The 26931-nt window shown below is 36.3% G+C and overlaps 1 protein-coding gene across 1 annotated transcript in view; it reads left to right on the forward strand.

Annotated features, from left to right (window-relative positions):
• The window catches only part of nf2a (neurofibromin 2a (merlin)), a 30071-nt gene extending 4678 nt beyond the window's left edge, over positions 1 to 25393 (forward strand). Inside the window, exons 4-16 of the mRNA XM_044111871.1 lie at positions 1296 to 1379; positions 6414 to 6482; positions 6638 to 6720; positions 8234 to 8309; positions 9818 to 9952; positions 10122 to 10196; positions 10281 to 10394; positions 12524 to 12646; positions 12979 to 13196; positions 14358 to 14463; positions 17397 to 17515; positions 18288 to 18447; positions 24207 to 25393. Of these exons, the coding sequence (XP_043967806.1) occupies positions 1296 to 1379; positions 6414 to 6482; positions 6638 to 6720; positions 8234 to 8309; positions 9818 to 9952; positions 10122 to 10196; positions 10281 to 10394; positions 12524 to 12646; positions 12979 to 13196; positions 14358 to 14463; positions 17397 to 17515; positions 18288 to 18447; positions 24207 to 24257 (1413 nt within the window). The 3' untranslated portion in view covers positions 24258 to 25393. The remainder of the gene's footprint in view (positions 1 to 1295; positions 1380 to 6413; positions 6483 to 6637; positions 6721 to 8233; positions 8310 to 9817; positions 9953 to 10121; positions 10197 to 10280; positions 10395 to 12523; positions 12647 to 12978; positions 13197 to 14357; positions 14464 to 17396; positions 17516 to 18287; positions 18448 to 24206) is intronic.
• Positions 25394 to 26931: the final 1538 nt, after the last annotated feature.

Below are 26931 nucleotides of genomic sequence, written 5' to 3' on the forward strand. Positions count from 1 at the left end.
TCAGCATCAGCTGCTGTACAGATGTAGAAAGAACACAACTCTACTGATTAGAAAGTTGATCTTTCTGAATCGAGCTGATTTTGCAGTTAGTATTGTAAACAAGTGGAAAAAAGACATTAGTTTGAATTGTTTTATTAATTTAAGTAAGGACAAAAACATTTTGGACTTTGTTTAATCCTTCATTTAGGGCTCTATCCATGTTTTTTAGAGTCCTATTGGATTACTGTGTATCATACTGCATAACAATTTTCACCAATGTTTTTAAAATTTACTTTAGAAATTTTTACTCCCCTAACTGCTTAATTTTGATTACATCTGGTTTTCTTTATGTTCCTATTCATTCGTTACTTATTCATATTGGATTTTTTTTTTTTTACAGGGAGTATTTATCTAAGCCTTGGAGCATCAGAAATTTACCCTAAAATCTATTCTCATCCATCTTTTCTCCAAATCTATATCTGGGTTGGATATACTTCACCATATCCAAATCAGAAGCAGAAATAATATAGCATAATACCAAGAGTCATAGTCATAAAAGGCAGGAGGAAATCAAATGTTATGGAGTAATAAACTCAGATTAAATAATCATTTCAAATGTTGTCACATTGCAACTAATTAATACTTTAAAAATAAAGTTATTTTGCACACAGCAGTTTTAAAAAATTACTGTACTTACCTAATAGGTGACAGTTTTTATCATGACAACACCTGTTAGTTCTGCTGAAGTTTAATGAAAGGGAAGGCAGGGGAAATTTAATATTATTGTACCACTGATACACAGTGACTTAAAGTGTTTGTAAAAACAAAAGAACAGAGATTAAAACAAAGCTCAAGATGCATCACAACTTTTTGTCACTGAATGTAATTTCCCTATCTGTCAGTCCAGAGTTTTGGGAAGAATGGTGGGGTTGTCAAAAACTCAGCAGTCAAAGTGTTGTTTTTCCCAATGCTTATCTCCGGGGCAGTACTTTCTTTTTATTGCATGAGTGAGATTAAATCATCTTGGTTGTACGTCCCTCATGTCTTTTGCTGTTCTTATTGAAGCGACAAAAGAACCAATCTTCAGGAAATATGGAAGAGCAGCCATCCTGATTTAAAGTCAAAATTATTTCCTGAAAAATAAATTCACGTTTTCTTTTTTTCTCTGATCTAAGAAATTAATTGTTATATCTAAACGTAATGTCTGTATGAAAAGATGGGATACAAATCAACAGCTTCAGCATTCAAGTAATAATAGCTTAAATGCTTTTATCCAAAAGCATTCAAGCCTGAAAACTGTTGAAATTTCTGATTAGGTAAGGAAGAAGATCCTTGAAGAAGAAATCCACTGTCCTCCAGAGGCCTCTGTGTTGCTGGCATCCTATGCAGTCCATGCCAAGGTCAGTGTTCTTCTTTGCAACCCATAAGGAGAGTAAAGTTTCTTCTTAAAGCACAGATTCTTGAGAAATCATCTCATCTCACCTGGAACAGATGTGTTACATATCTTGTATTGATACCACAGATTCATTTTCCGGCTGTTGACTGAAGACACTACCAAAATCAAAGTTGCATTGTAAAAATGTTTTTTGTTTTTTTTTACTTTTAAGTCTTTCTCAATAAGTAAATCTTCCATACATGTTTATGATGCTGTATTCTTTAGCCATGTTCTAGGACTTAACACATTTAACCAACACACAACTGTTTTTTCTTTTCATTGAAACTGCATTACAGCTAAAATTTAAGCAAAATCTTTAAGAGTTACACTATTCATACACATTTGACATGTACCTCCATCATCACATTATCTACAGTTTTTAATGGAGATATTCAGATGAGCATTGTTGCCATGCTAGATTACTCTTGCACTCTTTACCACTGTTTTATTGTAGAACCCTTTAACAGGTCATTCCCTCTTACCAGTACTCCACTTATAAAAAAAACTCTACTATTCCCTTGAGATTTAACTGTCAACAAATTAAACAACAGCTTCGCATTCATTTAGTCTATCTTTATTTTTCTGGGCGACCCATTCAAAACTTCACCTGCATGTCATGCATAACTCACTTACTTGTACTAATCTGGTTTTATAAAATTGTCCTTTTGTTATGCATTTTCTGCAAAACAGAAAATGCATAACATTTTCTTATATGTGGATATATGTGGATTCATAAATTAGCTCAGCTGATGCAGATCTCTGCTGTCGAAGTCTTGATGAGGATCTATGGAGCATACTATACCTTTTCCTTTGTTAGTTTTGATAACGATTGTCAGAATTTCAAGGACACAACTACATCCTGGAGGACATCAGTGTCTGAGAACTGAAGTTGGACACTCCTGCTCTAGATGAAGTCAGATGCTTTCAGCATCTTGATAATGAATAAGAATACTGATATTGACAACAACACATTTATTTATAAAGAACTTTCAATCAAAGTCCTATGCATAGGGAAAAATTTTAAAAGTGTACATTGGATAAAAACACACATGAAACAATAAAATCAATGCACAAAATTACAAGTATAAAGATAGAAATAATAAAAAAAGAAAAAAATGATTGGAGCAAATAATACTGCCAACTCGCAGCTTTTATACCACATTATACAAATGTTTTATTTTATTTTAATTTTTTCTTTAGGAACAAAGTGGTTATCCATACCTAACACGTTGGGGTAGGTTGTTCCATATTGCTGGTAGAAGAAAAAAAAAAAACTGTCTTTCTTTGGGATAAAACAAGTTGGCTATAGTCTGGGAAAACCACCACCAAAACAGACTTCGATAATAAACCTCCAGCAATCACAGAGATTTTGCTTGAAAGGTCCTACCTTTTTGAAATCCACTAGAAAACCATAGGAGGACTGGGATGCAGCTTCATGACAGGCAGACATGGTTTAGTCACACCAGAGTTCTGTCTCAAAAGATTTGGCCTGGATCCCCCAGAGACTTGCCTTTTCCGTACCAATTTAACAGGCCCAGGTGAAAACAAGCATGTGGATGGAGAAAAACCTGCACATCAGCTTGTGCCATGTGCCTCTTGGTGTCTGCACCCTCTGACTGGTAAACGGCACAAATATGAGGCCCCAGTCTGTTTTCATTTAATCAACAGTCAGCTTTGATTAGAGTCAGTATGACTAAAGCGGCTGTGTAAAGGGGAAGCAGGTTCTTGTTAAGCACTGCAGCTGTTGAGAGGTGTTTGGCAGCCTCTTCTTTTCTCCTCATGATCTGTTTTTGAGCAGAATCGCTGTGCCACCACAGAAGTAGAATATATTACACAGTGGAAGCTGTGACTTCTGTTTAATGATGCCAACCTGAAGTTGGCACTAAAGAGAGAATCATATTTCAATACTTTAATGTTTGAAGGATATATTTTTTATTGCTTATGTTATTGCCTGCTTTACCTTCTATTCTCATAAAGACTTATTAAATTAAAACATCAAAACGGCATTAAATATTTTTAGTTAATGGTTCAGTAATTCTGTAAACAAAAATATTATAGAATTACTGTTTCCTTTGGAACAGTAATTCGAAAGGCAATTGGAAGTGCTGTAAAGTCATTCACATTTACTTTGTTGTCTTTCCAAAGAACATGATTCTAGAAGACTCTTTGTTCATCAAAATGTAACTTTGTAGACTTTTATTCTGCTGCCATGTTTCTATGAAAGTCGAAGCTTTGCCCTCTAAACAAGCTTGCTCTGCATTTCAACATTTAAAATACCAAGTGAATGTCTGCAGAGTTACGTAGCACTTAGCTCTTTTGCAGGTCCAATGAGCATTTCTGTTTCTGAACCTAGGAACCTTGGTTTTCCTCAAAAAGAAAATTAACTGACTGAAATGTTTTCTACTTATCATGACGGGCCACCACGTCATTTTGTCTTTTTGGCAAAATGTTAAGCCACACCTGTGTGTTTCAGGCCAACAAACAGCCCAAACATCAACTTTTGAAGTTTAATGAAAAGAAAACTTGGTCTTTGGTCACAGTGTTTTGATTTGTGAGTTTTTTACTGCCTGGGCAACCGAGTAGCTTGTTTCATGTATTTAAGTCTGCTTCACAATGTAATATGCTGTAGTACTGTCCAAAGAATAAAACTGAACCAGATGCAAGCATTTCAACATAAACCTTACACTTCAAAAAATCTACTGAAAGAATTGAGTTATGGAAAAGCTCAACATAAAACAGAGAATTTATTATAACCAGTGTTTCAAATTAATATTTATGCAAATGTTGCTCAGGAGGTTGTTTTTACAGTTTAAAGTGCCTCATGTTATTATTAACTGCACAGGATATTTGTCTATTGACATTTCTGGTAAATGCTCGAACAAACTGGTTTTCTCTGAGCCTGTAGGCAGGTATGTTGCTATTATCTGCTGACACTGCTTTTAAAGTGTTCATGTTTCTTATTTAGCCATTATTTTACCAGTAAGTTTATTTTGCGAGCTCAGATTTGATCTCTTCTGGGTCATCAGAGATGAGTCATCTGCTGTTTAAAAACACAAGAGGCAACTTCTTTTGCAGTAAGGTTTAGCAATACAGACCAAAATTGGCCAAGTGACAACAAATATGACAGAATAATAGATTTCAATAGAACTGTTGGAATTGGTGTCCTTATTAAGTCATCTAAACAAGACAGCACCTAATATTAATATCATTTCTTTTTAGCTTGTGGAAATCTGAAGCCCTGTTTACTTTGAAGCAGGCATTTTTTTCTTCTTTTGTACATAATATAATTATCTTTTTGTGTACATAGAAAATCCTTTAACGTAATTTTTAGTGTTCAGAGTTATTTAGAGCTCATACCAAAAGAATACATAAATCCCACCTAAACTCTTAGGTGGGATTTATGTATTTATCTACTGTTTTGCTGTAGAGTCTGTGTGCCAGAATCCAGAGCACAAAAGCCACATGGTTGGCAAATATACCCAATACATTGTTCTCTTTTGGTCTGAATATATTCTGTGCTTGTGAATCTTTCTTTCTTATGGTTGTGCTGTTTATTTTACAGGGCTGTGAATATTGTTTTTTCTAGTGGGTTTATCAGTATTTTAGTTGGGTGAGCTGTCCTTTGGTGACGATGCTCTCAGACATTTTCTGGCACATTTCCCTTTCAAATTACAAGAGTAATCAGATGCCAGAGGGTGAAAAGTACCACCCTATTTCTCCCAAAAGAATTTAGTAATGCTATATTACCTCAGTAAATTACTGTATGAACAATTATTTAGCAATTAGAAATAAATGGGTTACAACCCTGTGAGTAAATAAGATGATGATGGAAAACTAAAAAGATTTATTCGATTATATAAGCCTCTGAATCTAAGCTGACATGGTCACCACCCTGGTGTTTTATACACTGTGTGTAAATTGGTTTTTAAAAAGTGGGGTCTCCTAAGTCTGTTTTTATGCTGTTTCTCTTGTTAATTAGCTCAAAACCAGTGGTTCGCTAACATTCTGTTACTATTATTCTGTTACTACAGAATAATAGTAACAGAGATTGGGACCCAGATTGTCACTGGGTGAAGTAAATATTTTTAATGAGCCAATTTAATAAGGAAATAATGGCAACACGAAGAGCTTGAACCAGCTTTAAACAGAAATACCAGAAAAAAACTTGATGTTTGAACACAGTGTACTATCATCCATAAATAATAGTTTCCAAGACGGTCTCTTTGTTGGATAAATTTGTTATTGGTAATTTTGTCCCCCACTAATGCAACCAACTTAAATGTTTTAAATAGAAAAATCCATTTGAAAAATTGTGCTTTTAGTAGAGAAGAACTGATCAGAGTTGTTTGGCCAGTTTTTGATTTTCCGGTTTTTTTAAAGCTTTGAGCTGGTGGTACTGCTTTTGACTGATTACGATTTCTCTTTGAGAACGTGAAAAAAATCCAACATTTTATATATACCGTATATATATTCTTAGCAGTCCTGCCATAGGCATGTTGCATTTATAATGGGGGGGCAACATTTTGCTGTGCACGTGAGTGATAGGGGTCGCTGTAAAACTCCAAAACAAAAATGATTGTGGTCCTGGTAGGGCTGTGTTTATGGCTCAACTTAATGAACTGGCATGTGTGTATATTTCTACAGGTTGAATACACATGAACAGTCAAAAGTAGAATATGTAAGCCACCTGGACTGTGTAGTAGTTTGAGGTAACACTTTAAACCTCTTGTAAACAATAGTCCCATACAGCTGAAGATAACTCCAGTATATAGCCCAGTAACTTTAGTTGTAGATTACTTTTGTTCTCCCATAGACCTCCATATTTAACTGCATCATTCACAGTGCATAGTAAATGATGTGGCCACAGCGGACATAAATTACCTCATAAAACATTAGTCAATAAGCACTTGGAGAATAAAGGGAGAAAAGAGTGTTGGGTTTGTTTTTGTAGACAAGGCAGTAGTAGGTCATCGGTTGGCCTGTTTGTATTCTTTTACAGTACGGAGAGTATGACCCTGAAGTTCACAAACCAGGCTTCCTGGCTGAGGAGGAACTGCTGCCAAAGAGGGTGAGTGATTGCTGGTTTACTTACTGTCACTCGTAAGATAGGATGCTGACATATTTGTCATTCTATCTTGATTGAACAGTATGTGGCATTTTAAAATATTCTGTATTTGCCTGTGAGCATTTATGCATATTTATGTCTGTCTTTTTCCATTTCAGGTTATTAACTTGTACCAGATGACTGCAGAAATGTGGGAGGAGAGGATCACAGCATGCTATGCCGAGCACAGAGGCAGAACAAAGTAAAACTGCTGTTTATGAATAGACCGCTCTGAAGTTTTACTGCTAGCACAGTTTTAAGTTTTGAGTTCTTGTCGGGTGTGCTGAAGATTAGGTACTTAACTGGTTTTGTGCAGAAATAGCGTCCACTCAGGTGCAAAAACACAAGTATTTTATAAGAGTAATTCTGATGGGAAGCTAAATAATTGGTGATTTTACATTATAAACTTCTTGATATTCACAGTTGGGATCTTTAACTTAGTGCAGTGTATCAGCTGTAGATGCAATTAAAAACAAACCTACAAAAATAGAGGTCACTGGTCTAGTAAATTAAAAGTAGTAAAAAAATAGAGCCACATGGTATCTTTGCAGGAGGTGCAGAGATTCACTGCTAAGATGACAGAATCTGCTGATATGTATTATTCTACCTCAAACTTTATGGAAAAGTAACTTGTTGGAAAAAAGCACATGAGGTTCTGTGCCTGACAAATGCAGTGAGAATGCAATTCTTCAGCAGAGACAGGGAAACTGGCCATAATTAATTTTGAAGATGGAGGCAAATTCGACTGGGACCAATTAAAAAAAAACCATGGATAAAATTGCTTTTACGTTGTCATGAAATTCCAGTAGAATACATTTAAGTTTGTGGCTGCAAAACAACAAAATGTGAAATGGATGCCTTAGAATGTGAATACAAAGCACTGTGTAACATGTCTTACCTCAGCCTGTGGGGTTAGTCCAGTTCACTTTGCACACAGTTTTTTTGTAAACAGTCCTTTGAAGCAATCAATGTAAGCAGCTCACTGATGCTCCTGGCAGTGGGAGGAAGTCAATCACCTTGTTTTGATGGAAAACCCCCATCTGTATACTGGTCCACCTGCATTTTGAACCTGACTGACTTCCAAGCACCACTTCAAAGTGACTGACTGACCTTTGATTTACATTTTATTTGTAGGAAGAAACCACACATTTTGCTGCTCTAGACATCATTGCATAAATCTAACATTTCTGTGTGAATTTATTTTGATAAATAAATTTATTTTGATCTTTTTTACATTGTCCTCTCTTTCTCAGTTAATCTTTGAAAAGTATAAAATTTTCTAATCACCCAGATCAAACAAACTCTCAGAAAAGTATTTCTTTTTTTTTTTTTTTTTTTGATAATTTGACCCAAAGATTTCACAAATTTTCCAACTTGCTGGGAAAAAAGAGAACTGATGCCTGTTTTCTCTCCAGCAATATTTACTTTCTTGAAGGCATAAGAAAAAGTCTTGTTTCCATCAAACATGACCTCTAAAATCTTTTACAGAGCTGTGCTTGTGTTGTTTCTGTGCTTATGTGTTGTTTTTTTTTGTCCTAGCAAGGGCTTTGCGACAAAGTTTTTACAGATCTCATAACATGACATATGCTGCACAGAAAAACAAATGAAACAAGGATTGATCTTTGTTTTCCCTCTCCACTTCTATTTCTCCTTTTCTCCCCTTCTCTCCCTCTTTTCTCCAAATCATTTTCTACCTCCATTCATCATTGAACCAGGGACGAAGCGGAGAGGGAGTATTTAAAAATAGCTCAGGATCTGGACATGTATGGCGTCAATTACTTTTTAATCAGAGTGAGTCGATGCTGCATTTTATTATTTTTTAACAAGTAAGTTGCAGGATTCCTATGCAGTCTTCTTTATTTATTTCATATCATATACAAGAGAGTTAACCATTCCTTTGTTCATCGAGTTGGTTGGTGGTTTTTACAGGTTCACTACTCCAACCAGGCATAACATTATGACCGATAACAGTTGAAGTGAATAGCACTAGTTATTTTTTGGTCATGGGCCCTAAAAGTAGGTGGGATTTGTTAAATAGAAAGTGTGACACTTTAGGCCATGTGCTGCTGGGAAGCTTTGGGTCCTGATGTTCATGTGGATGTTACTTTGACGTGGATCACCCACCAAAACACTTTTGGAGACCATGTACACTTTTCCAAGCTCTGTTGAATAACGTACCCTGTTCCAAAGCAAAAAGAGAAAGGTTTAAAAACCCAGGGTTTCCTTCAGAAAACATGCTAAGCCTGACGGTAAGAATTAAAGTGTAGGTGAAACTGCTCTGTAAGAGGACTTTCCAAATCATCAATTAGAGTGAAAGGTGGTGTGTGCGATCCGCACCATGTTACAAAAATTTTGGGATCCATGACCAGATGCTGCAACAGCGTTCAAGGCCAACTCGGGCAAGATTGTGTTCAATAAACCTAGCTTTAGCCTGTCAGTGGTGCAAGTAAAGCCTGGCAGCCCACCAGGCTGGGGGAAATCCTGAGGAGAACCAGAATCAGTTCTCAGACCTTGCCTTGGTTTCCAAAATCTAAAGCTCTAAATCCAATCGAGGATTTTTGAGATGTGTTTGAGAAGCCAGTCCAGTCTGGATTGGCCCCATTTCTTACTTCCAGGACTTGAAGGATCTCCTGTTATTAGATCAGATGCTACCGCATACCATTTAGAAGTCTGGAAGAATCTATATTTCAGTTGGTCAGGGAGTGTTGTCAACAAAGGTGGAAACAACACACTCTTAGTCAAGTGGTCATAATGTTATGCCTAATCGGTGTGTTTAAAGCGTGCTGTATTGAAGAGCTGTGGGAAAATTCAGTCTGAAAAAGGACGTAGAAACCCTGAGGCCAATATGAACGAGTAGGAGACTGACTCACCTGTCCTCATTGCTTAAAAATATGGGCGGTAAATTCTGAATGTTTTTGAGGTATACATGAAGGGCATATTAAAAGGTACTTTTACCTCAAATGTTTTCTAGATGAGCAAAACAATTGTTTCACTCTAAGTAAACAGAAATTCAATTGAGTTGAATCTGACTTTGAATAATGCATTTGTAGAAATACCAATGCAGTTTATAACTCAATTCAGGAAATCTGCTGTTTTCAAACAAACAAGCAGAGAGAATATAAACTCTGTGGCAACTGAATTATTCAGCTTGATTCTAACAAACTGTTCTAGCAAGGAGAGCTACAAAACAGCCACCTCTATCAAATGCAGGTAACAAATGAAGGGTGGCTGAGAGGGTCTCACAGCTGCTTGCCTATATGAGGCAGTGGAAAATATTTATTTCTTCTGATGTGGTGTAGAATAAAAAGGGAACAGATCTTCTGTTGGGAGTGGATGCCCTTGGTCTGCATATCTACGAGCCGGAAAACAAACTGACACCCAAATGCTCCTTCCCATGGAACGAGATCCGCAACATATCCTACAGCGACAAGGAGGTGGGAGAATCTGTAGATAACGTTTGTATTTTATTCACTTAAATGAGATCAGAATTAAAAACAGTTTTAATTTTCATTGCAAACATGCAGCCCCACTTAACAGTTTAATATGCATCTCCTGTCTGCTTAAGAATGCAATCCTGGTATTTCCTCTTGTCTCGATGTTTAGTTTACCATCAAACCTTTGGACAAGAAAACCAATGTCTTCAAGTTCAACTCTTCACGACTAAGAGTCAACAAACTGGTGAGCTCAGCAGAAGCAAATTGGTTTTGATAATGATGTCACCAATGTGATTTGAACCTGTTTGGTTTCGATTTCACTTTTTAGATTTTGCAGCTGTGCATAGGGAACCATGACCTGTTCATACGCCGACGTCGAGTGGACTCTCTGGAGGTCCAGCAGATGAAGTCTCAAGCCAGAGAAGAGAGGGCCAGAAAGCAGGTAGAGACATCAGAAGGTCAAGTGTGGTTCACTTACAGTGGGAAAGCAAACATACTGTCAAGTAAACCAAAGATAGCTGATTGATGGACTTGTATTTGATCTGAAAACATTTAATTCGTCACTCATCTACTGTGCTACCGCCACAGCAAATCACAGCTTCTGTTGATGGCGCCCCAACCCACCAGTCGTAACTGTGTGACATTGTTCTGGCGGTTTGATTCCATATTTCTCTCACAATCAAACTCCCTGGACTATCATGGTGTGAAAGCGCACACAAGACAGATTTAACCAAGCAAAGCAGAAGAAGATTAGGGCAATCTTGAGTTCCATTTAATGCTGCCATGCACATGCAAAGCTCGGAAAATCTTCCACTCTGAGTGAATTCTACTTACTATGAGGATTCTTTTATTTTTATCACCATTTGTAATAGACATTTTAATTCACTGTAATTTGTCTAGTTTAATTTAAATATCACATTTTCTAAAATGTTTGTGTGTTTTAATGTTGTTATATCACACAGTTGCATACAAGGCATATTTTTGTTTTTTTATTGTATTTATAAGGTATAACTAGTTTAGACTATATGTTGCTGCTGCTCCCTGATAAAGTTCATCTAACTAAAAATCTAAATAACAGCTATCCATTGGATTAACTAAGACTTACAAGCAGAGCTTTCTCAATTTTACTTTTTCTTTTATGTTACAGAATGAGATGGTCAGAGACACACATTTAAATTAGACTGGCACGTTTTGGTTTTTCTCAACAGATCAGCCATACACTGCATTGATGTTAAGTCAAGCAGAACGGGCTGAGCTTTTCACATGCTAATATCATCAAAATACTGAAGGAATGTTTTGTTATTGCATTTAGGCAATAACAAAACATTATTTGTTATAGTTCTTATTTTTGGACCTAAAGAGGAACGATCTAGAGTCAGTGCACAGCTTCAGTTATTACAACTAAAAACCAGCAATCAGGCCCGAAACCTGGGAGTAGTGATGGACTCTGACCTGAACCTCCAAAGCCACATAAAGACAGTCACAAAGTCGGCCTTCTATCACCTGAAGAACATTTCCAGGATTAAAGGACTAATGTCTCAGCCAGATCTAGAGAAACTCATCCATGCGTTTAGCTTCAGTCGTATTGATTATTGTAACGGCGTCTTCACAGGTCTGTCAAACAAATCAATCAAACAGCTGCAGCTGATCCAGAATGCTGCTGCTCGTGTTCTCACTAAAACCAGGAAGATAGAGCACATAACACCAGTTTTAAAGTCTCTCCACTGGCTCCCTGTAGCTCAAAGAATAGACTTTAAAATACTGTTGTTAGTTTATAAATCACTGAATGGTTTAGCACCACAATACATTAAAGATCTGCTGCTGTTGTATCAACCTTCCAGACCTCTCAGGTCTTCTGGTTCTGGTTCTGCTCTGCATCCCCAGAACCAGAACCAAATGAGGAGAAGCGGCATTTAGCATCTACGCACCACAAATCTGGAACAAACTTCCAGAAAACTGTAAAACAGCTGAAACACTGACTTCCTTTAAATCTCAACTAAAAACCCACTTGTTTAGAGTTGTATTTGAAACGTAATCAATTGCAAATTTATTGACGGAATCTGACTTAATGTTGTGTTTTTATTGTTGATTCTATGTTGCATTGTGTTTTTGTGTTTGATTTGATGTAAAGCACTTTGAAATGCCTTGCTGCTGAAATGTGCTATACAAATACAATTTGATTGATTGATTGATGCAGTGTTTGATTTAAAAGGGAATTTATTTGTTTATTTCCATCTTCAAATGGATTTCTTATATTGTATAAAAAGGTTTATTAAATGAAAAGTCTACTGAATGTTGCAGTTTTTTATGCAATGAATCGATCATTCAGTCAATGAATGATCGATTACTAAAACAATTATTGGTGCAGTCCTAATATTCTTTTTTGCTTTTAAAGCGATGCAATGGCTGATTCTCAAAATCCTTTCTGCAGCCACAAGAAAAAACAGTAAAAAGATAAAATGAAGACTGTGTCAGTCTTTATTTGCTTGTCTTTGTTTATGTGTTTTATATGTTTATTCAAATCTTTCAATATAGCTTTTTTTACTGCTCTTTCTTGTTTATACCATTCAGGTAGAGCGGCAACGTCTGCAGAGGGAAAAGCAGCTGCGAGAGGACGCAGAGCGAGCCAGGGACGAGCTGGAGAGAAGGCTCATTCAGCTGCAGGACGAGGCTCACATGGCCAATGAGGCGTTAGTAAGTTTCAAATGGTTTTCTCCATCCAAGACTCATCTTTTTTGTATAATCACACATAAAGGAGAGGTTCAAAGTAAGAAATGTTGAGAAACTGGATTCCACGTAGCATTAGCACATTGCTTACATTCTCTAAGTGTGCTTCCCTTTTTTTAAAATGACTTTATCATTTCCTTGACAATATTCTATATTTTCTCTATCTACTTTCATCCTGTCTTCTACAATGATATTTTATCTGTTGTGCTTTGTTTTAGATGTATATATTCCCTGCAAGGTTTCGACTTTTCTTCTTTCCATCTCCCTCCTAATGTGAGATTGTATTTTCCCCACTCCAGCTGCGCTCCGAACAGACGGCAGACCTGCTGGCTGAAAAGGCCCAGATCGCAGAGGAGGAGGCCAAGCTGTTGGCCCAGAAAGCTGCCGAGGCTGAGACAGAGATGCAGCGCATCAAAGTGACCGCCATGCGTGGCCAGGAGGAGCGACGCATTATGGAACAGAAGATGCTGGAGGCTGAGATGCGAGCGCTCAAGATGGCTGAGGAGTCAGAAAGGAGGTGGGGAGGAGAACAAAGACGACTGACTGATAGAATATAACGTGTGCCATGCGCTGAAGTGACTGCAAAGTATATCTGGTTGGCTTTGTAAATGTTATGTCTTTCTCAATGCTAGAGCCACCATTTATAACCAGGTCCTGTTATTATTTCTGCCTTGCATATATGTGCTCAAAACATGCAATACTCTTACATCTTTAAATAACTTTTTCCCTCTTTTTATTAACTTTCCAAGAGTTTCTCCTATGTTTTAAAATCCAAGCCCTTCAAAGAAAGAAGCTTGAAAAGGTAGTTCCTAAATAACTCACATAGAGCTCACACACTACCCTGATGTTTTTGAGTTATTATGAAGCTTGTGCTTCATATCGAGTTTGCTCAGTAGCTCTGTGAATACTCACTGTTCTTAAAGCATAAAATAAAAGACCTGGTCAAAAAGTAGGTTAGATAAGTTGTTAGTTTGCCAATTGATTGATGCTAGGATATTTTAATAGTTTATCTTTAATACTTGAAATTTTTGTGTTATCTGTAGTTGTATAAAGTATAATTTTCTGCCGAAGATGGGATTAGTAATAAAGTAGAACATCACATTTTGACTTGAGATAGTGAGATTTTTTTGTCACTTCTCCATAAACCTCAATAAATGACAATCATTTCATATTCATAGCAAAATAGTATACGTGCCATCACCAATATCACTTCACAGTTTCTACTCCACGGTTTATTAGGCAATCGCTTCAAATAGGCACCATTAACCACTTGGGTGTAACTTCAATTTCTGGATGAGCACTTTTCTGCAGCAGGGTAAATTTCAACCTGCACCACTCAACATGTAAATGACTACATCCACTCAAACGCTGGAGGCACATAGCTCACCCACATCGGCAAGGAACTTCAGAGCATTCAGGAAAATGAGCAAAAGGGAGGAAAAAAAACATAATCAGTGGGTAAAAACACTCTTACATCTCTGTTTGCACACTAATTGGTGAAAAAAAGGTAGTTTGAAATAATTGTCTAGTAGTGTTCCACTCTGATTACCTGGGTGTGATGTTTCTGAATCACTGTGTGTTAATTATCTAGTATCATTTAGATTCGCTTTATACTATTTGGTCTCTTCTGTCTGGGGGGTAAATTAAAGTGTCATTTGCTTTTTGTTTGTTTCATCAGGGCTAAAGAGGCTGATCAGCTGAAGCAGGACCTGCAGGAAGCCAGAAATTCAGAGCGCCGAGCAAAAAACAAGCTGCTGGAGGTTACCAGCAAGGCCATCTATACGGTAACTGACCAGCACATGTCAAACTGTCCATTACAGAGAGTGGTGTTCATATTCACTACATGTGTATGTGCAGTCTAACTGATATGTTACTGTCAACCAAGAAGATTGAAGCAGGCGTAGGGCATTTTGACTCTTTGTATAGCAATAAAGGTGTAAAGGTGTAGTTTGTACTCAACTTTTCTGGACACTAAATGACGTCTTCTACCATGGGACATACCCTCAATATCTCAGTTTGTGCTTGTCTGGGAATTTTTTCACTTTAAGATGATTTCCTATGTTCTACTGCTACTTTACTGTAAGAAAATCTGGTTATATGACTCTAATACATAGTGTCTACAATCAGGAGATTAAGAGTTGTTTGGGTTTCAGCATATTTCTGTTGTGTAATATGACATATGAGCCAAAACAAGTCTAGATCAAAGCTTAAATAAATGAAAATGAATGGATGAGATTTGACTATTTTTATGACTCTTTATCTCCAAAAGTTATGGAAAAGCTAGAATACAAAGAAAAAACGCTGATGTGTGTTAGGTTAAATAGACCGATACAAAGTGGTTGGTTTATAGGTACAAAAGGGAAGTAGAAATGATAAAATAGAAAACCAAGAGCCGATAGTGGAGTAAAAATTAAATCAGGGCCTACTAAAGCAGTTGACAACCAATGGTATATTTATAATGGGAGATTTGCCCTTTGTTGAAACAAGACACTGTTTTCAAACTTCTGTCTCTTTTTAATATTCAACCATTTGAAATGCATTTTGCTTAGAAAAATTTACAGAATATTTAACAAGTGAATATTAAACAAATGATTTGGTGTGGGTGAGAGAGCGTAAGCTAAAACAAACATGATGTTTGTAAGAAAAGAGCTGCTATTTTCATCTCTGTGAAACCAATCTGGCTTCTGCTCCAGAGATCGGTAACCAAATTAGACTGAAAGGAAATGTGCAAAGACCAGAGCAAACATTATCACATATGGAGAAATAATTGGCTTCATCACAGCATTTCAAAAGAAAAAAAAACTTACTCTTATTATGTAATTTTTTTTTCTTTTGAAAGCGTTGTTGTCTTGCACATGGTGATTCATCTGTAAAGTAGTGTTTACAGATGGGTCCAATTTTGCTGTCAAGACCAAAAAAACTCATGACTGGACTGAAATGCAACCAATAAAGTGTTTTACTTTGAAAATATCAACACCTCCACTTTACCTCTGTGTGCTGAAGATGAGAGGGCTGAGAAAACAAGAGAAACATTTTCCAGGGCCAATATATGGATCTACGTCTGTCTATAAAACTAGCAGAAAGAAAGAACACTTTTCAAGTCAACAAGTAAATTATTCTGATTATAGCAGTGGTGTCTATAATGGCTAGTCTTGGTTTTGACCACACTACTGTAATGGAATGCATTACAATGGAATGACATTATTTCTAGTTTCTGGCTGTGAAAGATTTTTTTATTCAACCTGCATGTTGGGTCAATTGGTGCTCTGAGTTTTTTTGTTGTTGTTGTTGTTGTTTGTCTATGTAATGAACTGGTGATCATTCCGGACAGTCCCCCACCTTTCACCTAATGACAGCTTGGATACGCTCCAGCAACCATGCAGCCCTGAGCAGAACTAACTGGGTTTGGAAAACAAATAAATGTCCAAAGCAAATGCAGACTTACTATTTTCGTGTGTAAACATCGATATTGATGCTATTTCTTTATTCTCTATTTGGCAACACGAAAGCATACATATTACAAGATAAATAGACACTTGCATACACACACACTGACAAGGATTGCGGTAGCCTTGCAAAGCCATGTTAAACTGATGATACTTGCACAAGAACAGGCTGCATATAAGTCAGCCTACGCAAGAGCTCCAAACATGTTAAAACCCACACAGTATACAGTCATCTGCCTGTAAACATGTTCACACACAGATTAGATGCAGAGTCTCTTCAGCGTATGAATACAGATTTTATGTACTTCTACATGCTTATAATAGATGTGTTGTTACTCATTTTCTGATGAGTATTTTCATGTTTATAAATGAAAGCTTTCCACTTGCACTGCATTTATGTTACTATTTGCTCTAAGTTCACTTCCTATACCTCTCTCACACTGCTGCATATCTATCTTGCCTTCCAGTCACATATAAAGATCTGCTGCCTTAGGTGAATAATGCTCTGGTGTTGCTTTACTTTTCATTTCACGCTAAAGTATATGGGTAATTTGATTCCAAGCCAAGTTAGGCTGACAGAGATTTTTTGAACATGTTGAAATATTTCATGGCATCATTGCCACAGCGTACGCTCACATACACTATATACACCAAAAATATGTAAATCACAAAACTGAGGATTCACTTCATTCAGTATGCTTTAAACGGATAGCCTGACCCACTTACTAATTAATTTGATTAGTAATTATCTAATCAGTTGAAGGCACTCAGAACATTGTAATTTCATTCCTAGATGGTCAGTTGATCCATAATTATGGTAAAGTAACATACCCCATCCTGATGCAGCAGGACACAGTGAACTCCACACCCTTGATGCACCATTACAGATGCACCATTTAGAAAGGAAGCACATTACAAAATGACACACTTACTTAAAAGTCATGACAAAACTTAATGTGCTGCAAAATTTGCTTTATTTCCTCAGATTTGGTTTAGTTTGACACATTTTGTAATGTGATATCATTAAGATAGGAAACTGCAAGATAGCAGCTTTAATCAATCTGAAATGCATTGTGGCATCAGATGTATCTCAGGCCATGTAAATGTATATTTTATGCTGTGTTGTTTTGATGGGGGGGTTTCTACATGCTTCAGTCATTATTTTTGTACTTTTGTGTCATTTTGATCCATGTGCCAGTGTCCATCTTTCTCTGCTCTCTCATACTTTTTAATGATTGAAAACCCATCTTTGATTTCTTTTTCTATTGTAGTCACCTGGACCTCCATCTGACAGTGTCCCTCAAGAACTTAACTTTAGCAGGGAGAATCTCAGTTTTGACTTCAAAGACACCGACATGAAACGCCTGTCCATGGAGATTGAGAAGGAGAAGTGAGTTAGTTACCTGTCCATTTTGGGAAGTTTAGTTTGCACTTTTTAGAATTTCTAATACGGTGGTTCCATATAAATAAGGACTTTGAAGATTAAATCTTTAATCAAGAGGAGGGAGTTAATATATCAATATTTTTAGAAGACATAAATGTTGCAGAGTTGCAGCATAAAGACTATGTTAGTTTTAAAAATGCACTTTTGGATTCCAGAGATTTGTTGACCCTCAGCGTTATTTGTACATAATTATGCTGCCTGCATTCAGGTCATTTACCTGAGCTAATTTTGGAGACATTTAAAGTGAGCAGAAATAAAACTTGGACAAGAATGAGTAAGTGAGTAGTTGAGTGAATTTTAAATATTTGGTTTGAAATGTTAGTTCTTGAGCAGTGATTGTCCATGATTTATTGATTTAGTTAGATGGAGGTTAGGGATATTTTTCTCGTAAACTCCTCAAATAAATTAAAATAAAATTTCTTTATGACTTAAAATATTTTTGTTGCCTTGTAAACAATTTTCTGATGCTTTAAAAATAAGCATCAACAAATGCAATATTGATGTGCATCTACTGAATATTACTGAACAAGCACCTCTTTGCAATATTGATATTGCTCATTTTGATTTATTTTGTAGCCTTACTTTTCTGCACTGTATGCTGCTGGACTACAGTGAGAAACAAAAGGCTATATTTAAAATTATGTATCTTTACAATTGTTCTTATTTATTATATGATTTTACAGTGTATTTTTAACCCTAATTTTGCTTTGTTTTTAAGAGTCGAATATATGGAGAAGAGCAAACACCTGCAAGAGCAGCTGAATGAGTTGAAGACGGAGATTGAAAGTCTAAAGCTTAAGGAGAGGGAGACTCCTCTGGACATCATTCACAACCAGAACACAGAACAGGGGACCAGTAAGCACAACAACTTTAAAAAGGTATTTATATATATATATATATATATATATATATATATATATATATATATATATATATATATATATATATATATATATATATATATATAAACTTAGTGGCAATGCGTGAGAAATTTATGAGAAATGTCTAAAAGCAGAATACTGCGTAACCCTTGTGTATTTATTGACTGAAGGTTGGTTCCGTTTAAATGGAACAGACCAAAGACTTTGAAATGATCCGCCTTAACATGGACTGAAGCACAATTTTCATGTTTCAAAATTTGATAAAATGTTAGTAAAAGAAGATCTTGGCTGAATCTTAGCAGAAATGTATTCATTTTTTTCTCAAATAAATTTTTGCAATAATTGAGTTCAGCCAAAGGTCCAGCCATTGACAATCATAGTTACTCACATAAGCCCTTGGTAAACTAAATTGTACATCCTGGTATTGGAGTAATTTAAAACAATTCTTCAAATGTTATTGTGAAATCTTAAAAAGATATCAATAAGTGTCTTTAAAAAGACTTACATTTTATATTCTCCTTATTCTGTGAAGTTAAAGGAGGAAATGTACTTAATTTATTTATGTATGGAGATCTATATCACACATTGGATAAGCTTATGTTCAAAAAATATTTCACAAACAAGTTTTGAACTTAAATAATTGTATAAAGCGTTATGAATATTGAACATCTACAGCACATTCATTTTGTTGATATTATGATACTCCATTCATCACTGTCTAACCAGCTAAATGACCTGAGTTGATGAGTGAAACGTTAGTTTAGCACCATTTTTTCAAAGACGACCATCATCAATTCATAGTCTTCTCTCGTACAACAGTCAGGCTTCACTGTCTGTTATATCAAAGAAAGGTATTGATTCTCCAGCCATCATTTAATAGCAACTTTCTCCGCTTGGTTCCCTCTTCATTCTTCAGACTGCAGGTTCATGAAGCCTATTCAGAGATGGGTAGTCGTTATTAATTTTCTACCGTGACCTCTGAACGTGCTCAGTGAGCATTAACTGTATTAAAATGAAAGCTCTTAGAGAACTGAGAGGTGAAGTTATGTTTTCGTTGCTTTGCATGTCAACTCTTCATCTCATCTAATGTCTGAGTGAATAGCAATTTAAATCTATAAATCTTCACCTTATAATTGATTTTATATTTTCATGTTTTATGCTTTCATTATAGACATTTTATTTAAAATCTGTTGCTATAGTATAAGTCTAATTAAAAAAGAAATTCACACAGAATATTTGAGTTATAGACTTATGTTCCGAACATCTTGCGTAGTATAGTGCATTATCCATTTTGTTTCTGGGTGTAAAATTTACTTGCTAAGAGAGTGCTTAATGATTCCTCCTTGGTCATTAGTCATCTGGATTGATAAGGGAACCTCTGACATGAAGGACGAGAAAGAGCAAAGTTAAAAGTGTTAGTTTAATTGAACCAGTGGCGGTCAACATTCATCTTGTTTGAGGAAAGAAGGGCACATTGCACAGTGGTGAAAAGTGTAGAGAAAGAGATTTAAAAAAATTTCTTGTTAACCAAAACACATATAGCAAGTCACAGGAGCTAACCCTTCAGGCAAGACTTATATATCCACATACAGTTCATCCCGATGATTTAGGACTCTCCTTTAAGGGCATGATGGTACACGTTTTCAACAAAGGTAAAGGTTTGAAAGAAGAAGTAAAGACTATATAACCATTAAACACAGATTTGGCCTGTTAAACACCTGCTATGTTACTCTGGTAGATGGATCTTTCAATTCTGATTTTCCCAAAAATGGCCTATAAGTTGAAATATCCAATCCATGTTGAGAACTGAAAAATCTTGAATGAAAAATCAAACCTCTTCAGTGAATGAGGCATGCATTCTCGTTTCCTACTTTTCACACTTTGGACACTTAATAAGCTACACCCTTTCAACCAAAACAGATTAGTTGGTTACATTGTTAAAGTTGCATTTAAAAGTATTTTGGTTTTCTTGAAAGAAATGTCACCGGAAGCCTAGTTTGAAAGTTAAAGTGACTATGCCATTGACATCTGCAATAAGAATTCTGAGGAGGCAGGTGGTGAAACATCTTCAATTTACTGCAAAAGACATTCAGCAAGACTTTGTAGCAGCAGTTACTGAGGTTTTGTTTTTTACGGTTGGCCAAACAGTGAAGTCCTCCATGCCTGAATCCCCAAGACCACTGACCCTAAAGGAGAAGAAAAGTCAGTCTTAATTTACTCACAACTAAATAAATAAGCCAAAGAGATTGGGGGATTTTGCTCTGTGATGCAGTAAATCCAAACTGGAACTTTCTGGGCCAATCAGCAGTATGCCTGGAGGGGGAAGAAAGAAGTATGCACTGAAAAGAACACTATACATTTAGTGAAGCGGTGTCTCTGTGATGCTGACAAGTGCACTAAGATATTTGAACTAGAAACTAGACAAAAATACTTAGCAATAGGTTGCGCTTTTGCAGTGCCACTTTAAATTTTATTTCAGTTTATTGGTCTTACATAAAGTATGGATTTAAGGTTTGTTGTAATGTAGGCTCAGGATACTTTTGTGTTGTTGACAGTGCCTTGCAGTATGTTCTGGTAGAAACATCTTTGACAGCTCTCATTTCACTCTGTATTCCTTAATGCATGAAATATTTCATGCAGACACACGCACTTGGAGGGAAAACAATATTGTTTGGGATAATGGGAGAGGCAAACCTGAAAAAGACTTGGTTTTGTGGCAGGTCAGCAAAATGGGAAGAAATCTTTTAGGTAGGTTAAGTTGAACTAATATATTCCCTTATTGATGAGTCTCCTGAAGGTTAAACATTGGAGAAATGCTGAGAATGCTTAGTGACTAAGATAAACAGACGGGGATGAAGTGAATGAACAGATAAAGGAATGTAGAACAAAGTACATTGTCTGCTAGGGGAGAGAATCAGAACCGTCTGCAACCGTAGGCAAAGTTTTTCTGCGTCCAGACCTTCTCTTCCCTCACGATGATTAATGAACGTTCCCTTGATACGGATCAGTACACTTTTACTCTTCTCACAGGTCACGGTTTCTGCTCTGCTTGTGCTGGGCCCTTTCAGGACAGCTCATTTACAACAACATCACCACAAAATGAAAGCTTTGGAGATTCTGTTTAAGAAAGAAAGTCTTTTTCTCTTTTTTATGTAAAAGAAAGCCAAAGACTTTAATCCCACAGTGCCACACAGAAACAGAAAAACATCTTTATTATCTTTATTTATTTGATGCCATTCAAAGATTATATTTGTAGAAACTAAATTGAGGAATTTTTCTGTTGACAGCAATATTGGGAAGTTAAACCAATGTACAGTCAAGGTTTTGTGCTCATACGCAATATTCAGTTTGCCTGTCTGCAAGGACAATGCACATAAATCAGTAAATATTGCTTAGCAAATCCATCCCTCTCTCACACCTTATCTAGGATTTGCTTAAGTCCTACATCCACATTTCTCTGAAATAACCGGGATTTTCCTAAATGTCCTTCCTCATCCCCAGCAGTCCAATATTCACCTTGGCAGTCACTTTGATTCCTGTTATTCTGTAACTTGTACAAGAAGGAAACTTACTTTCTCTCTTTCTTCTGTTGAATAAGATGAGTCAGTATTTCAGCTTGCTGTGAAAGGCTAAATTAAATTGATTTAAGTCCACGTTTCACAGAATAAAATTTAGTTTTGTTGTCTTAACTTTAGGAATCAAAAGAGAAGAGTTAAAAAGCAGAAACTGAAAGCCAATCAAAGACTATGAATTTCTTGTAAAACAAAATAAAGAATTTCATCATAATCCAAAGTTTTTAAAAACCACAGTTAAAAATCAATGCCAAATAACACAAAAGGAAAGATTGTAGATGATCCACTAATTAGAATATAGAAGAGCTGACAAAAAGAGGAGCGTTTGATAGAGGCTTTGTTGCTCAAAAAGCTGTTCCTTACATGGATTCTGCAGCATTTTCATTCAGTCAAACAGGCTTTTTGTTTTGGAAGCTTCGATATAGGAAATATTTCTGCTGGAAGCAGTTCTATTTTACATGTTTGACCCAGAATATGACTCAGATTATCCATTAACTCTGGTGGATTCCAAAAAAAAGCTGAAACAAACAGTGACAGGGATAATGATGAACTTCAGAGCTTAAACCAATGCAAATTTACATTTTCATGTTTTTCAGTTGATTGATTTTCTGTGCATTATCACCATTCATAAATCTTATTCTGCTGTTTTACCTCAATTATGTGACATGTCTCATAATTCATACAGCTGACACAAAAACTCACTGCTATACATTAAATAGTAACACCTTAGTGCAACAAGGGACTAGAACTGAACAGGTTCAAATCTCTGGAAGGACAAAAAAAAACACATGATGGCATCTCTAAATCTGCCTTCTAACTTAAAAGTTTAAGCTAAGCTTTGGAGATCCGTTTATTGCAATGCTGCAGATATTGTGGTCTGTCGTAAAGCAGAACTTTTAACTTTAAAAAATACATGGTTCAAACCTCCTTTGTAGTGATTTGACAGAAAGGTGTTGATTTGGTAATAGTGACAGCAAGGGTCAGTAAGATAAACATCATAGTTTTCACAAGACATATACAGGTGATGTTTTACACATATTGTACAGCCTGATATTCGTTTTTTGTCTGTATCTGAGAATAGTCCGGCATGGATGACTTCTAATGGTCCATGACAAAACCCATCGAGTGTGGCCTTCCCCTGACAGCAGTGCAGCCATGGGCTCTGCAGTCTGTAATTACATTTTTAATGGGACGACCTTAAAAATTCTCAAAGTTTAGTACTTCTACTTTTTCCTGAAGGGAAGAACCTTCATACATTCTTTATCACCGATTTTAGAAGAACATTTGACGTGAGCACCGCATCCAGAGCATGAAAAAAAGGAAAATGGCATTGTTTGATTCTTGAATTGTCACAGTTTGAGAAATTTGAATTGTGGAACACTTCCAAACCCTGACACTGCAGCAGACTCCTCTGATGCAGCCAACTCACATGAAAAGAAACTCAGCCAGGCTGCACAGCTTCCTGCATTGCACACTCATGTATGCACACTCTAAAGGGGCTGTTGACAGCAGGAAAATAGCAAAACCCATGGTTAAGTAATCATTTTTTACCCAACAATTTTTATTTTTTTTTACCATTGAATTTCTGTAAACCGCTTCATGGTGTATTCAGTGGGGTTGTAGTGCCTTGCAAAAATATTTAAATCCTTTTAACCTTTTCACATTTTGTTACATTACAACCATATGCTGGGGTTGTGAATAAGACTGTCATGACATCGTTATAAACATGACATTACATCTGTCATGAACATGAGTACGGTAAGTCTTTGTGAATATTTATGATTGTATCGGATTAATACAAATGTATGCCACACTTTTCAGATTATTTGTAAAAGCTTTGAAAACCATGGATAATTTCCCTTTCATTTTAAAAATACAGACTGTTTTTTGCTGGTTAATAACTTATAGTAAAATCAAATAAAAGTTGAGGTTTGTGGCTGTAACACCCTTACACATTTAGTAGTTCTACTAAATGTGCTAAGGGCATAAATATTTTTGCAAGGTTGTGTAGATTTGAAAGAGAAGCTACTCGAGAAGACAAGCTGTGGTTCTTTTCTCCAGGCACTTGTTCTTTTTTTTAAATGTATTTTGCATCTGTATTGATTGCTACCCGGCTCTACATTTGACACTTGCTTTTTCTCTCACTTAAGTAAACCTTTTTATGACTTTTTTTGTCATTCACAGCTTACACTACAAAGCACCAAGTCAAGGGTGGCCTTTTTTGAAGAACTTTAAACATTCTGTAACCGTGAGAAACTTCTCAGTGCTACATTCCCGACTGCACTACAAACTCCTTACTGCTGGAAACAAAACTTGCCAATGGCCAGAAAAATATCTACTGCTTTCAATTCATCACCTCTAAGAAAAATGTATATAAAAACAAGCTGTGTGTGTGCGTGCGCGTGTGTGTGTTTACAATAAAACTGAGTGTAAGACCTTTTTTTTTTAGAAATATTTTTGAAAGAATTTGCTTGTTGAATTTATCAAAGTCAAATAATATCGTCTGTCTATGCTACAGGAGAAGCTGTACTGCTCCTATTCCACTGTGAGTCTAATGAGATTGTGTTTTGGGAGTTTGGAATAGTTAATGTATAATTTCCAGTTGAAGTGACCTACATAATATGAGTGATGAACTATTTAGCAGTTCTGCAGGGAAATAAACCACTAACATTACCCAAACCAAACGCTTGATATCTAGATACGCTATTCCATGTTGAGTATTCTTTTTACCTTGCCTCCTGCTGAAACACTACACACTTGGTATATTATATTTTGTTACAATTTATCTTCATTTAAACTGAATATTTCAGTTGAAAGTTCAGGTCATTTCTCTGCCATCTTGAATGGAAAGAGCCATTTGTTAAATCTGTGGAGTTTATGATCTGTGGAGATTATTAAGCGTGTACTGAACACTGAAGTCCCCATCAAATTTACAAGAAGGTCCCTGCCTCCCTTTCTGTTGTGAATGTGGATGAACTGTTACCTATGAGGCCTTATTAACCATGTTTACATTGTGAATACATATTTCATATCTTAGATCAGGGAGTCTTTACACAAAACTGAATAGGAGACACTAAGTACCTGAAGGTTCTCTGAATTTAAACTAAACTTCTAAGATGTTTTTGTGCAAAGAAAACCACTTTAATTTGCATGTATTTTGAATTAATGTGAACTTTGGAATTAATTTCTGCTCTCCCTCAGAAAGCAATTAACTTTGAGAAAATATAATGTGAAGAAAACATTTTTTTTTTATCTGATATTAAAAGGGATAATAAACAGTATTTAAAGTTAAACTTTGTATACCTTTTTCACTACATATACATTTTTACTGAAAACCTAACAAGACGTTGTATGTTTTGCATGTAAAATAAATCAACATAATTACTTTTGTGTCAACCTTTTTTTTTTAACTTACAAAAAAGATCTTTGTGTTGCTTTGGCAGATTCTGATGAATGCCAGCTATGAAATTGTTGCTGCCAAGAGCCTCTTCCTCCAAGCCCAAACAAGACACCCAATTACACCTATGAAATGAATCCAGTGTTACATCAACAGCCTCCATCTTGTGCCACATCACGTACCGTGTTTGCTTGAGTGACAAGGTTTTTGTGCGTGTGCTTGCGAATGCGTGGGTGTACTGAGTGTGTCACACGCCCTGTGCATTGTCCCGGCATCTGTGGTGTTTCGCCACAAAATGTGAAATTCAACTTGTGGCTTTAGGTGCCCTCAGACTGACGAGTGGCAGTAGGTTTAAGAGGCTCCTCTGCTCCTCTGTTACCTTTGGCTTGAGCTGGAGAAAGGCTGCTCTCCACTGGCGTGTCGCATTTCTGACAGAGTGGCGTCTTCAGGGATGAGCTGTGCACAGAGGAGAGTGAATAGTGTGCAGGGCCATCAGGTAGAACTGACAGATTCTTCTTCAGTGCTCCTCATCACGTTTCTCTAAGCGAGATGGAAGGGGGAATAGGGTTGGGGTAAAAAGAAAAAAAAAATCCACATCTTTGTCATCCATCCACTCTCCAGGGATCATAGTTGGCATCGCATCTTAACATGCTTGGGTGTACAAACGCCAACACAGCCATTGTGCAACAAACCTGAAATTTAGTTAATGCACTGCAACTTGCAAAAGGTTTTTTAAGAAATAATAAGCGCATGCAAAAATGTCTTATATTTGGCTGTGCAGAATGTGATTTGTTTCAGTAACATTTCCTGGTTGCCTCAAAATGAATAGTTTCCTGTTTTGTTTTTTATGTGTGTTAAGTGTTATTTATTATTCAGGCCGCAGTTTGACAACTCTAAATTGCCCTCTATGTCTTTAAGAAGCTCCAGCTCTTTCCAACACTTTACGTCCAGTGTGTCACCACAACAGTGCCCTTCCAATTTGTCATTTACAGCTGTTCTTAGGAGCCTCATTGTGTGTTGACCTCAATGAGGTCAGCACACTCTACCTGGTGTTTACTAGTTGCTGCAGCCTCCAGTCCAGAGGAACTCTGGAGGGTGGAGTCTCGGCTGGAGATTTCACATATGTGGTGCTCTGTGTACCAAACATTTAGGTATGAATTTCTCAAACATACATGAAAGAATGAAATCAACACAGAGTATGATTTTGTTGAGGGGATAAAATTATAACATGATGCAAATCTCAAAAAAGTCGATTTTTCATAGCATAGTTAAGTTACACAGTGATGACATGATATTTAAGTTTTGTGCAATTTGGTTTTTCAACACCAGACCTTTATGTTTTTATTACAATCCATAAAAAATGGTTTCCAAAACTATTTTTGCAATAAACACTACCTTTACTCTATAAATTAAGTCAATCTGTTGCCTCTAAGATATGTTCATTCAAATTATCTATAAGTGATTAAGGTATAATGGGTTAAAGAAAGACAAAGCTATGCACAGAGAAACTAT

Source organism: Gambusia affinis, linkage group LG03 (genome assembly GCF_019740435.1).
Source record: "Gambusia affinis linkage group LG03, SWU_Gaff_1.0, whole genome shotgun sequence".
NCBI lineage: Eukaryota > Metazoa > Chordata > Actinopteri > Cyprinodontiformes > Poeciliidae > Gambusia > Gambusia affinis.